Source organism: Suncus etruscus, chromosome 2, assembly GCF_024139225.1.
Source record: "Suncus etruscus isolate mSunEtr1 chromosome 2, mSunEtr1.pri.cur, whole genome shotgun sequence".
Lineage (NCBI taxonomy): Eukaryota > Metazoa > Chordata > Mammalia > Eulipotyphla > Soricidae > Suncus > Suncus etruscus.
The window spans coordinates 15,447,474-15,461,547 of NC_064849.1; the positions used below are offsets into that span (position 1 = coordinate 15,447,474).

General features: G+C 37.4%; 1 protein-coding gene across 1 annotated transcript in view; it reads right to left on the reverse strand.

The window, feature by feature from the left end:
• The window catches only part of MYO5A (myosin VA), a 150,238-nt gene that overhangs the window by 37,136 nt on the left and 99,028 nt on the right, over positions 1–14,074 (reverse strand). Inside the window, 10 exon segments of the mRNA XM_049769351.1 lie at positions 2,805–2,897; positions 2,900–3,034; positions 3,595–3,626; positions 3,629–3,647; positions 3,841–3,857; positions 3,860–3,941; positions 3,944–3,984; positions 5,845–5,875; positions 5,877–5,960; positions 11,991–12,139. Of these exon segments, the coding sequence (XP_049625308.1) occupies positions 2,805–2,897; positions 2,900–3,034; positions 3,595–3,626; positions 3,629–3,647; positions 3,841–3,857; positions 3,860–3,941; positions 3,944–3,984; positions 5,845–5,875; positions 5,877–5,960; positions 11,991–12,139 (683 nt within the window).

The following is a 14,074-nucleotide window of genomic DNA, read 5'->3' on the forward strand; positions in this document are numbered from 1 at the left end:
AATTAAAAAATTATAATTACCTTGTCATCCTGAAAAATCACAAGTTAGCCAGCACAAACACAAAAAAGAAATGGAGAGAACGAAAAGCACTTAGTTCCGTAAACAAATTGCATTGTTCATTTTTATAACAGATTAAAACTATAGGAACAACCCTACACATAAATATTGAAGAAACTGGGGCCAGAGAGATAATATGGAGGTAGGGTGTTTGCCTTGCAAGCAGAGGGATGATGGTTCGAATCCTGACATCCTATATGGTCCCCCGAGCCTGCTGGGGGCGATTTCTGAGTGTAGAACCAAGAGGAACCCCTGAGCACTGCCAGGTGTGACCCAAAAACAAACAAACAAACAAAAATATTGAAGAAGCTTACAGGAGTGGACATTGATATTTATATGAAGTCAGTCAACTCTTATTCTTAGACATTGCGTGAACTCACTGAACAGCATTGGTTTTTCTAATTGTACTTATGAGTATGTTAGGAAATTTTGAACATACTATTAAAAATAAGAATAAAATTCTGATTTTTTTTCAGAGGGGGTATCTATATCTGGCAGTGCTAGAAACTTCTCCTGGCCCTGTTCTTGTGGAGTTACTCCTAGTGGTGTTCAAGAGAATGAGTAATGGTAGGAAATGAATCTGAATCTCCTTGCAAAACATGTTCTGGAGTCTTCCAACCACTGGTTTGTGGACTGGTGCCAATCTGCAGCTGTAGAAAATTTGAATACCACTGGTTTGCCCCCTTGGTTCTAAATGCTGGAATATGGACTTGTGTATAGGTGTAGAACACTGCTGTAGTCTAATGAGCTCACTCTCTCACTTAAGGAGAAAATTCTTATCCAAGGTCTGTGAGAATGACCTTCCTACGAGAGAGAGTTACTTGTCACAAGTGGACCTCTCAGCAGTGCTTGCAGAGGTAGAACATAAAAATAAGACCTGGCTAGGCTGGATCAGCACCTTGTTTGTACTGTCACTCATAAATGTCCTGCTGAGGCTGTGAAACCATGTGACTCACTGAACTAAACACAGAAACTGACAGCTCTGTGGTATTTAGAAGATGTCAAGCACTTTGATGGCATTTTTCTCAGGAAAAGCTCTGCTGTGTGTATGTTGTATTGTTGAGCAGAAAAGACTTCAAAGAGGACTGGAACAATAGCGCTGTGGTAGGGCAATTGTCTTGCACACGGCTAACCCAGGATGGACCTGGGTTTGATCCCTGGCATCCCATATGGACCCTCAAGCCAGGAGCGATTTCTAAGCACAAAGCCAGGAGTAACTCCTGAGCGTCACTGGGTGTGGCCCCCCAAACCAAAACTCAACCCCCTCAAACCAAAAAACTCAACCCCCCCAAACCAAACCAAACCAAACCAAACCAAACCAAAACAAAACAAAACAAAAAGAAAGGACTTCAAGGGCAGGTACTATCTGGAATCGGTGAGCTGAGAAGGAAGTTTAGCTTCTGTTAACCATCTAGTCTTTTATATCCCTTGGCTTGTTTTTCTTATTTTGTGTGTTAACTTTTACTAACATTTCTGTGAAAATTCCAGTTTGTCACAAAGAAACCTCAAAGAGGAATCTTGATTTTGGCCCTTGCTCATGTCAGTATGCACAGGGGGCTTTGGTCTCACTGCAAGAGTGGTCATAGAATCTACTTAAGATAGTCCTGGGGAAGACATATATAGAAAGTCAAAAGAGCTCTTTCCTTATAGGAACTTCACTGCAGGGTTGTTAAGGGGTTCTGTGTTACAGTTTAAAATAAGGAAATTTTATATAGCCCTATTTGTTACTGGAATTTTCTCTCCAAGCACATGTAATCAAGTATTTAATTTGCAGAATTTTCTATTTTCTGGTTATTCACAAAATACGAGTTTTCTTAACTAAATACAAATATACACTGCAAGTTCTATATCATAATTACATGTAGAAATACCAGTTTCAGATTTTGTAGACATCCAGTTCATTAAATATTGTATATGCTTTTAGTTTTAAGATGTAGTCAGAACACATGTTTTGATATGTTTTATATATAGAATGCCATTTGAAATACATGCATACCTCAGTTACCTGATAGCATTTTTGGTAGAGAATATGGACAGCAGCACAGAATATGGACCAGGTTTAAGGATAAGTTTTGTCTGATGGCTAATGGGCAAGAAAAAGGCCATATCTTTCTAGTACATAATAGTGCTGGATCTCAAGTTATTTGAGGAAAAGGAAAAAGTTCCTCTGTATCTTAATGCACAGATTCTCTCTTGAATCACTAATAACAGTCCCTCCTAGTAAAACAGGGATTCCCTAAAGGTGACAGGAATCATGTAACTTCCAGTCAACAATTTAATTTCTAACCTTTCCATGTGTTTCCTTTGCAGAATATTTTAACTAGTAATGTAAAGTCATATTAAATATTTTCTCATAACATTAGTTGACCTTTTATAACTTATAAGATTTATTTTAAAAAGTCTATTAATGAGTTTCAAAGTCTATAACCATACAGCAATACATAAGCATTATAATAATGTTAGGTATGCAATTATAGTAACTCAATATTTATATGCATCAAAAATGATCATAAAGTGAATTAGTATCCAGTCCCATGTAATTTTTATTTTTGATTTGGTTTTGTTTTGGGTCCACAGCTTGTCGTGCTCAGAGAGGGCTACTCCCAACTCAGTGCTTTGGGGCTGGGTATGTTTCCAGCAGCTCGTGGGGAGCCAGTTGTAAGCCCTGAATATCTCTAGACATTGCTCCAAAATAAAACAAAACAAAATACTCTTTAAGAAGAGAGACTCACTTTCTGGGTGCTTACCTTGGGCTGGATTGCTTCCTTTTGGCTCACCAGCTGAGACCTCAGGATGAGAACTTCCTCCTTACGAACATCAAGCTCTTCACTCACATTGGGTCAAACTGCTCCATGAGGACACGATAGGCTGGTGCACCTGGAGCAGTCACCTCTGGAGCACTTTTTTCAGTAAGGGCTTTACGTAATTCATTTAGCTCATTTTTCAGTTTTTTGTTTTCTGATTCTAGTTCTTGACGCTAATGTGAAGATACAAAGAAAGTATTTTTCTGTGATCCTCATATGTCAATGTCATATTGGACTGTTTATCCCCTTCCTCTAGACTCCACCCTAAGATGGTGAAAGGATTCTGCTAGAAAAGTCTGTCAGAACCACCCTGCTAATGGCTTCTCAGCTTACAGGAGTCTGGCCCAAGGCTACAGAGATGGCTTAAAGGGCTTCACATCACAAGCCCTAGTGTGATCCCCAACTTTTGCTTCCTCAGACTAAATTCCAGAGTCAAATTTATTCTAAACATACCCAAAGTTATGTCTAGAATCTAGAAGAGATTGTGGAGTTAAGGCCCTCCCTCAGTGACTACAAGGACAAACATGATATTCTAGTTAGCCATGCTATTTCCAGGGAGTGGTTTCAATGAGTAGTTCCCAAAATCCTGAGTAGCATTTTCTTATATAGTCTGTAAAGTACAATGAAAATACTACCAAAATATTGAAATTTTAATTATAATTTAAACTGATAAGATTCTTATTAGTGATTTAACAACATTCTTCAAATGTATTTTTCAAACTTTTCCCATTACCTTCAGGGATTCATATTCCAGTTCTGTACCCTTATTTGTGGTCTTTCTTCTTCCTAGGGGAAAATGTAAAATTAAAAAATTTTATAAATGATTTTTATTTCAATATGTCTCAGATTTATTCTGAGGCTATTTTCTTGCTCTATAGAAAGCAGAGTTTTCCCCTAGTGCTTCAGTCAAATGCTATATGCTTAAAGAAGCTTAAAATTGAGAGCCAATTAGAAAAGGACTGAGAAAAGCATCTTGCACCTGTGCTTTACTTCGAGAACCAGCTCTTTCCTTTGGTCTAACTCATCCTGCATCATTTGCTTCTCTTGTTCCAGCTCTGTGACCCGCTTCTGGAGCTTTGAGGAACAATGACATTGTCGAGAGGCACCTTCTTCTCACTTGGGTTCCAAAACCCAGAAATCATCAGAAGGGTAAGATAGCCCAATAGTATACAGAGGCCAACAAAAATTGGGTGAAAATTGCAGTGGAAAAAAAAAACTTACAAAGGGGAAATTCAAATAGCTGAAGAAAAAACAAATAAACAATATGCCAAACCTAGCTAATAAAGAGAAATTAAGAAAATTAATCAGAAAAGAACTACTTCCCCTACTAGATTAGCAAAGAATTAAAAAGAAAATAGATAAAATATTGGTAACAGTGTCTAATATGGTAATAGTGAAGTAGTAATAAAGCCTTTCAAAGTTAGCTGGATATGGGAAAGATGTTCACTGCAATTTATTTTTTGTAACTGCAAACAAATAGAAGGAGAGGCAGAAAGATGGTATATGGGTTATATTCTTGGAACCATATATAATTCGCTGAACATTGCCCGAAGTTACTCCTAAATAATCCTGAGCATAGAGCCAGGAATAGTCCCTGAGTACTTCCTGGTATGGCTCTAAAGCAAAGACAAAAAAAAATGTATGAAAGAACCTGTCAGTCATGGGTGAATTTACAGTGTTAACTTTGGGTCTGATCCAAAGAGGTTTATCATCTTTTACTCTTATATTCTCCCCCTTGTCCACCCTGCTATCGAAGATAAAAGTCGCATGGAAAGGCTGCCCTCCCCCCCCCGCCCGCAAAAAAAAGGGAACCAAGCCACCTAGTTAAATGTTAGGTGAAATGCTCCAAGTATAATATCACATGAGGGAGAAGAGCCACCAAGTCAAAATGAACAGACTTGTAAGCAATATTAAATAACTGTTGTTTGGAACTACTAAGTTTGGAATGGTTTCCTATAAAATAAAATAAATAAAATTCTCCTTTCCTACTACATACTGCTATTCTGCCTGTATGACTGATTTAGGCCTAAAGTTAGCTAATGCTAACTAACTAATATAGAAATGGTACTAAAGAATTGCAGTATAGAATCTTTGGGTGAGAGGAAGTAAAATAAAGAGCTCCCCCCAAAAATTGTCCCTGCCACTTATAAGGTAATGATTTTGAGACAAATAACTGACTTCTTATATGTATAATACTGACTCTATAATACCTATCTTCAAAGTTAACAGAATAATATTAATGAAATATTTCATTCCTAACTAAAACTAAAAGAATCATTAATCAACAGATAATTCTGATATGGCCATTTTTTGGGGGGGATTTTTGAGTCACACCCAGCATTGCTCTGGGGTTACTCCTGGCTCTCTGCTCAGAAATCGTTCTTGGCAGGCATGGGGGACTATATGGGATGCCGGGATTCGAACCACCATCCCTCCTGGATTGGCTACAAGCAAGGCAGATGCCCTACTCCACCCCCGATATAGCCATTTTTTCAGAATGTGATATAAATAGAATTGTGACTGAATTACTCATTACTGAAAATAATTATCTGTTTGGTTTTTCTTTTTTGGCCACACACGGCAGTGTTCGGGGATTACTCCTGGCTCTGTGCTCAGAAATCACCCCTGGCAGGTTTAGGAAACCATATGGGATGTAGGGAATCGAACCTAGGCATGCAAAGCAAATGCCCTATTGATGTGCTATCATTCCAACCCCAAAAAATAATTATCTATTTGAAAAAAGAATTTGAGTCTTGTGTACAATATAACTTAGAGTCACAGTACTCTTAAAGTCTAACAATACTATGGGCACATTCCACTTTTACTGATAGAAAAGGTATTAAAATATACCCGAGGACAGGTAATATGGTTCAGAAATAAAGCATCTCCCCTTTACATGTGAGGCCCAGAGTTTAACTCCCAACACACACACACACACACATACACACACACACACACACACACACACACACACACACACGTACCTCAGTTTCACATGGAACATCTTCAGTTTCTGGCAATTTCAGAGCTAAAGGTATATTCTGATTCATTACTGCTGTGAGTAGAATCTGTTCTCTTGTGTCCAGGTTTAGGTACATTCTGCAAGGCAAAATAAAATTTGGATATTATTAACACAACACAGTTTAATCAGGCATTTTGAGAAAGTATTCACTATAATTTGTTTCTAATCCCCAATTAATGAGTTACTGTCCTCATGCTCAAATGACTTTTGTACATTATCATGAACACACTCTTTCCAAAGGATCATGTTCTCAATTCCCAAAGAAAAATATGAGCAGCATAGCATGACAAGCTACATTACCAAATGCCCAAATTAAAACCATCTAATTATTAACAAAACCCTCTTTAGGTTCTGGAAGTTGTGAGGGGGCTATCATTAGATAAAGTGAAAGCTGATACCTCAGTATTCAATCCCAACTTTAGAGCTGGGAGAAAAAAAAATCTAACTTTCTCTCTCTCTAACTCTCTCTCTCTCTCTCCTTTCCTTTTTTTCCCTGTAGACAATGTGGTTAGCACTATCATTAATGAAGGGGTACCATGCATATCACTCTGTATCTTTTCAAAACCCAGTTCTTGTCCACAGTAGTTAATTTCAACTATCCTTGGATATATAAAATATATTCCACAAATAAGTGAGGTCACTCGATATCTATTCTTCTCCCTCTGACAGTATAATACTCTCTATTATCCATCTATTATGAGCAAATTTCATGACTTTATTTTTCCTAGCCTTTGTGTATGTAGTATTCCACTGTGTAGATGTACCACACTTTCTTTATGCACTAATCTGTTTTCTTAGGCACTTGGGTTGTTTCAGATTCTGGCTATTGTAAATAGTGCTACGACAAACACAGGAATGTAAAGGACTTTTTTCTGGGTCTGTGCTCAAAAATCACTCCTGGTGGGCTTGGTGTACCATATGGAATGCCAGGGATTAAGCCTAGTTATCACATATAAGGCAAGCACCCTATTTACTATCTCTCTGGTCACTTTGATATATTAAGTGAAATTACTGAAGTCATCAGAGGGAAGGAGACACAGTAAAACAGTGTTGGGGTCACACAAGCTGTGCTCATCTTATTCCAGGCTTTGTGCTCAAGGATCACTCCTGGTGGTACTCAGTGCACTGTATTTGGTGACTGGGATGGAAAAGGGGTCAGCCAATTGCAAGGAAAGCACCTTAACCTCTGAACTATCTCTAACACTAACTTAAAAAAATTAGCCCCAATACTATTTTCTTTTCTTTTGTTTTTTTTGGGCTATACCCGGTGGCACTCAGGCATTACTCCTGGATCTGTACTCAGTCATCACTTTTGGCAGGCTCAGGGGATCAAATGTGATGCCAGAGATGAAACCCAGGTTGGATGCGTGCAAGGTAAATGTCCTCTCTGCTGTGTGTTGAATTTTGTTGGTTCATATAATCCAGAAAATTCACTTCTAAGTATTTATCAGAAAATAGAAAGAACACTAAGTAGAAAAAGCACATGCTTATTGTAGCTTATACAATAAACTAAGACATGGAAACAAATTATACATCCATCAATAAATGAGTGGATAAAGGAGATATATGGACAGTAGTGAATAGTATTGAAATATTTTATACCTGAAGACTTAATCATGAAAAATTTGTGACTTTATAATTCATGGCAATTCAATTTAATAAAAAAGATGTAGTATGCACATAATGCAATTTTACTCAGCTAGAATTAAGGATGAGATATTGTATTTTATGACCTATAGATCTTCGAAATGATGTTACGTGAAATAACTTGGAAGAGAAAGACACATACCAGATGGCTTAATTCGTATGTGATATATAAAGAAACAAAAAAATGGACTAATGGACTAAAACTTTAAAATACCTATGGCTTCATTTTTTCCCAATGGAAATAAAGTATTCCATTGTATACACATACCAATTTCTTTAACCACTCAGCTGTTCTCGGGCACTTGGGTTGTTTCCAGTTTCTGGCTATTGTAAATAGTGCTTCAGTGAACATAGGAGTGCTTTTCTGTATGGTGTTTTTGGGTTCCTAGGGTATATCTCTAAATGTGGTATTAGTCATGGTAGGAAGCTTGCCACAAAGAGCAGTGAATCTAGTTAAGAGTAAAAGACACATGAAAAAATGCTCCACATCACTAATCATCAGGGAGATGCAAATCAAAACAACTATGAGGTACCACCTCACACCCCAGAGATTGGCACACATCACAAAGAATGAGAACAAGCAGTGTTGGCGGGGATGTGGAGAGAAAGGAACTCTTATCCACTGCTGGTAGGAATGCTGTCTAGTTCAACCTTTATAAAAAGCAATATGGAGATTCTTCCAAAAACTGGAAATCGAGCTTCCATATGACCCAGCTATACCACTCCTAGCAATATATCCTAGGAACACAAAAATACAATACAAAAATCCCTTCCTTACACCTATATTCATTGCAGCACTATTTACCATAGCAAGACTCTGGAAACAGCCAAGATACCCTTCAATAGATGAATGGCTAAAGAAACTGTGGTACATATACACAATGGAATATTATGCAGCTGTCAGGAGAGATGAAGTCATGAAATTTTCCTATACATGGATGTACATGGAATCTATTATGCTGGGTGAAATAAGTCAGAGAGAGAGAGAAAGACGCAGAATGGTCTCATTCATCTATGGGTTTTAAGAAAAATGAAAGACATTCTTGCAATAATAACTTTCAGACACAAAAGAGAAAAGAGCTGGAAGTTACAGCTCACCTCATGAAGCTCACCACAAACAGTTAGAGAAATAACTAAGTTTCAAACTATCCTAAGTACGAGGGAAATAGAAAGCCTTTCTAGAGTACAGGTGGGGGTTGGGTTGGGAGGAGGGAGATTTGGGACATTGGTGATGGGAATGTTGCACTGGTGATAGGTGGTGTTCTTTATATGACTGAAACTCAAATACAATCATGTATGTAATAAATTTGTTTAAATAAAAAAAATAAAGAGTAGAGAAAGGTCCACTATGATAATGACAGTCGAAACTGATCACACTGGACAAGAACTGGGTGCTGAAAGAGGATAAAGTGACATTCGTGGTACTCCTTCATTAACAGTAGTGCAAATCAGTGTCTTAAAGGAAAAAGAGAAAGCAAGCAAGAGAGAGAAGGAAAAAGAGAAGCAAAATGTCTTCCCTAGAGACAGGCAGGGATAGGTGGGTGGTTCGGAGGGCAACTGGGGACACTGGTGGTGGGAAAAGTGCACTGGTGAAGGGTGGTATACATCTTGTGACTGAAATTCAATTATGAAATGTTTTATAGCCACAGTGCTTATAAAAAGTAATTAATACATTAAAACAAATTTATGGATCAGGGACATTATTCAATAGTATAGTGCATACCTCTCGTGTGAGGTCCAGAAGTTATTCGATCCTCAGCCCCTACACACACACACACACACACACACACACACACACACACACACACACACACACACACATATACACTTTTACTTAGGGGGTCACACCCTGAAGTACTCAGTAGCAACCACAGCTATACCCATCAGTACTAGGGGTCTGGTAACAGGCATTAAATTAAGGGCCTTATACATATGAGACATGTGCTTTATTGTTTCAGAGCTCATAGCATGTAATTTAATCATAAAAAATATTTTAAGCATTGCTAGACATTTGTGTCACTAGGTTACCGTTATTTAATAAAGCTATTACTAATTTTTGGTTTGTTTTTGGAAAGCCACACCCAGAAACAGTCAGAGTTTATACCTGGCTCTGTGCTCAGGGATCACTCTAGGCCGGGTTTAGGGGACCATTATATGTTGCTGGTGATTGACTTGGGTTGGCCATGTGTAAGGCTCTCTGTACTACTGTTGTGCCTCCATTAGGTTATTTTTTGTTTGGTTGGTTGTTTTTTGGGCCACACCCAGTGACACTAAGAGGTTACTCCTCACTAAACACTCAGAAATCATTCCTGGCTCAGGGCACCATACGGGACACCAGGTGAATCGAACTGTGGTCAGTCCTAGGTTAGCGCTTGCAAGGCAGACAACCTACCACTTGTACTACCACTCTGGCCCCATTAGGTTATTTTTAATGCTGAAGAAAGCTAGAATTTCTATTTCTTGAAAGCAGGAAAAGTAGAAAAAGGAAAGTGTACATAATATTAAAAGAACAAAAGCTTGGGCCCGAATTAGGGGTGCAAATGGTAAGGCGTCTGTCTTGCCTGCACTAGCCTAGGACAGACCTCGGCTCAATCCCCGGTGTCCCATATGGTCTCCCAAGCCAGGAGCGATTTCTGAGTGCAAAGCCAGGAATATCCCCTGAGAGTGACCAGGTATGGCCCCAAAACAAACAATAAAAAAGTACAAAAGCTAAATATAATAACTGTATACTATCTTATAAAGATTATCCAGTATTCATTTTTTTTTCTTTGGTTTTTGGGCCACACCCGGTAACGCTCAGGGGTTACTCCTGGCTATGCGCTCAGAAGTCGCTCCTGGCTTGGGGGACCATATGGGACACCGGGGGATCGAACCGTGGTCCTTCCAAGGCTAGCGCAGGCAAGGCAGGCACCTTACCTCTTGCGCCACCGCCCGGCCCCAAGATTATCCAGTATTCAAAGCATTTGACTTAAGTATAAATTTCTATAATTCCCAGAATTTCCAAACATAATTGAATTTCCAGAACCAGAGGTGTAGTTCAGTGATAGGGTACATTTATAAAAATGTGGGTTCCACAACATATTCTGGCAGCCCTAAGGGTGGGAAGAGCATATGGGAGGCAGGACAAAAATGGAGGTGTAGGGAGGACAAATTGGTGATGGAAATCCCCCCTGATTTTATGTAAATATGTACCTAAAATATTATTGTCAACAATATGTAAACCACTATGATCAAAATAAAAATTAAATTACACACCAAAAACAAAAAACAAACAAACAAAAAAAACACCACCGGGAAAGTAAAGGACCCTGATCCTGAACAAAGTCTAGAGTTGATCCCATGACAGTATGCTCCAAGGACGGAGAAACCCCATATCACTTAGGCCAAGTGAATTCCTTTTCGAATGACCCCAATATTTACTGTGCCAGGGCAGGAGGGAAAAAAACAAATACAAAAAAGCACAAAACCTTGGTTATTTTTTATATAAATATATATATATTACCTTTATTTATTATTGCTATTATTATTTTTGATTTACCTATCTATTTTGGTCGATTTCTCTGTTTGGGTGCGATTATTGAAAGTGTTGTCCCTAATTATACTTACTTTTTTTTCTCTCTTCCTTTCTTCTCTTTCGTTATGTGCTATGCCATGTTTCTCAATTCAAGACCATGGCGTGATTTTTGTTTGTCTGTTTTTGTTTTTGTTGGTTTGTTTGTTCTGTCTGTTCTTTGAGGTGCTTATCGATATAGCTAGAGCCCTCACTGGATATTTGATACTTCTTTTGGTACTAGTGGAGTGTTTCACCTTCTTTTTCTCCATCTCCCAAATTGATGATAAGAGCCTTTAGAAGGACTCTGCCCATTTTCAGGGTATTAGACTCTTACCCCAGTTTATCACTTTTCTCTTTTTCAAACAAAACCATGCAACTTGAACTAGCTAGTCCTGCCTCCAGTTAGAGGGGGAAATAAGGGAGGCATCAAGACCAAACAGGTGCAAGACTACTAAGTAGTGGGTTGGATACAGAGGGGACCACATATTCTAGCCGCCCTGGGGTGAGGGAAAAGGAAATGGGAGGTAGGACAGAAACGGAGGTGCAGGGAGGACAATTTGGTGATGGGAATCCCCCCTGATTTCATGTAAATATGTACCTAAAATATTATTGTCAACAATATGTAAGCCACTATGATCAAAATAAAAATTAAAAAAAAAGAAAAAAGAAAAAAGAAAAAAAATTAAATTAAAAAATGTGGGTTCCAAATCTAGCAATAACAAAAAATAATAGTAATAGAAAGTAATAAGTAATGCAATCTATTAATGAAACAGAATGGAGGAAAAATGTATTCGTGATTCTGAAATTGACCAATGAGTATGCATGGATTTGTGTGATTTTTTTTTTTACCTACTTCTGTATTTGTCTAAGTTTTTTAAAAAAAATTTAGCAAAATTATTTGACTCACTACCATCAAAGTCATCTCTTCTTTGAGGTCATCATATCGTTCTTCTAAGCGACTGAACTCATTCAGAAGGTTCTGATATCTCAGCCTTTCATCATTAAGATCGAGTTCCAATTGTTTTGTTTCTTCTACTAACTTTTTCTCCATAGTCTCTGAAAGAAAAGAGGGAAACAATTAAAAAAGGCTCCATAGATTGAGATGCAAATGTGTATCATAACTTCCAGCTTCTCCATACAGGGGTTTACTTTTAGAACCAATGTGAACCAATTGGAATACTTTAAAAGAGAATCATGACTCCAAAAATGAAATAGCTTAATAATAATAATAACCATTACTATCTTCCATAGCTGTTTCAGGTTATTTATAAGGTATAAATAATAAAGCATTAAATTAGTTTTCTAAACAATAAAACATCAAATTAGTTTAGAGATATGCCTAAATTCTTTAAGGAAATGGTGACTTCTCAGCTATCTACAGTCTTTCTATTTTCTGTGTGCTGTCTTACAATTACAACCCTCTTGCTGACCTGTTTCTTTCCCAGTTTTATTCAGAAGGATTTTCATGTCTTGTCATCTGGTCATCTCCTATATGCTACTGAGAACCCACCCTGACTTGTCCATTCACTCATACCACCCTTAGTCTTTATAGTAATTGTCAAACACTTTTGATTATTACATCATCTGCACTTTGGAGATTATCCCTGATAAAAAGAGTCAAATGAAAAAGCTTCCAGTCTTGGGGTCAGTAAGCCAGAGAATGAGAAGCAGAACAACTCCATACAGCAGAAGAGGTTGGAAAAGAACCTTAAAGCAAATGATCAGACAATGAATAAATTACTCAAAAATGTGAACAGATGAAAATAGAAGTCTTTGATAAACTCAACAGAAACAACATAGGAATAATTGGAGTCCTGGAGACCCAGGTAGAGAATATTAAGAAGAGTTGGAGGAAGTGTGAGAAGAGGAAGAGAAGTAAGAAAAAGAGGAAAGGGAAGAAGAAGAAAAAGAAAAAAGGAGAAAGGAAAGAGGAAGAAGAAAAAGAGAAGGAGGAGAAAGAGAAGAAGAAAAGAGAAGGAGGAGAAAGAGGAAGAAGAAAAAGAGGAGGGGAAAGAGGAAGAAGAAAAAGAAGAGGAGAGGAAGAAAAAAGAGGAGAAAGAGGAAGAAGGAAATGAAGAAAAAAGAAAAGAGAAAGAAGGGGAAGAGGAGGAAGAAGAGAAAGAAAAAAGGAAGAAGTAGAAGAAGGAAGAAAAAAGAGGAAGAGGAGTAGGAAGAACAACAAGAGAAAGAAGAGGAAAAAGAGGAAAAGAAAAAAAATGGACTAAATATTTATTTTTAATTTCTTTTCCTATAATAGTGTCTTTGTTTAAGCACCATGATTATAAACATGTTTGTAGTTGGGTCTCAGTTAAAACTAACTAACTATAACTAACTAACTAACTAACTAACTAAGGAGAAAAAGGAAGGAAGGAAGGAAGGAAGGAAGGAAGGAAGGAAGGAAGGAAGGAAGGAAGGAAAGAAAGAAAGAAAGAAAGAAAGAAAGAAAGAAAGAAAGAAAAGAAAAGAAGGAAGGAAAGAAAGAAAGAAAAGAAGATAAAAAGAAAGAAAAAAAGAAAGATAAGAAAGAAATAAAAAGAAAAAGAAAAAAGAAAAAGAAAAGAAAGAAAAAGAAAGAAAAAGAAAGAAAGAAAGAAAGAAAGAAAGAAAAAGCTTCCAGTCTTAGCTATATATTTTAACTCAATTAGCTATCCAATCACATAATATAGTATAATCAATCACATAATATAATAGCAAACTTCCTGACACTATCTATACCTATTTTACTCTCCTATTTTCTAGCTAACTCATAAATAGTCCTGATAGTTCCTATTGCTTAATTTCTTCTACTTACATGTATATTAGTAAACTTCCTGACATTATGCCTATTTTACTCTACTATCTTCTGGCTTATTCTTAAATAGCCCTGATAGCTCCTATTGCTTCATTTCTTTATTAGTTCCATGAAGACAAAGTCTCCAAGTGACTTATCAACACTGCTCCTCTGGTGCCCACTGTAGTGAGATCTTATGAAGGATTTTAATAAAAAATTTC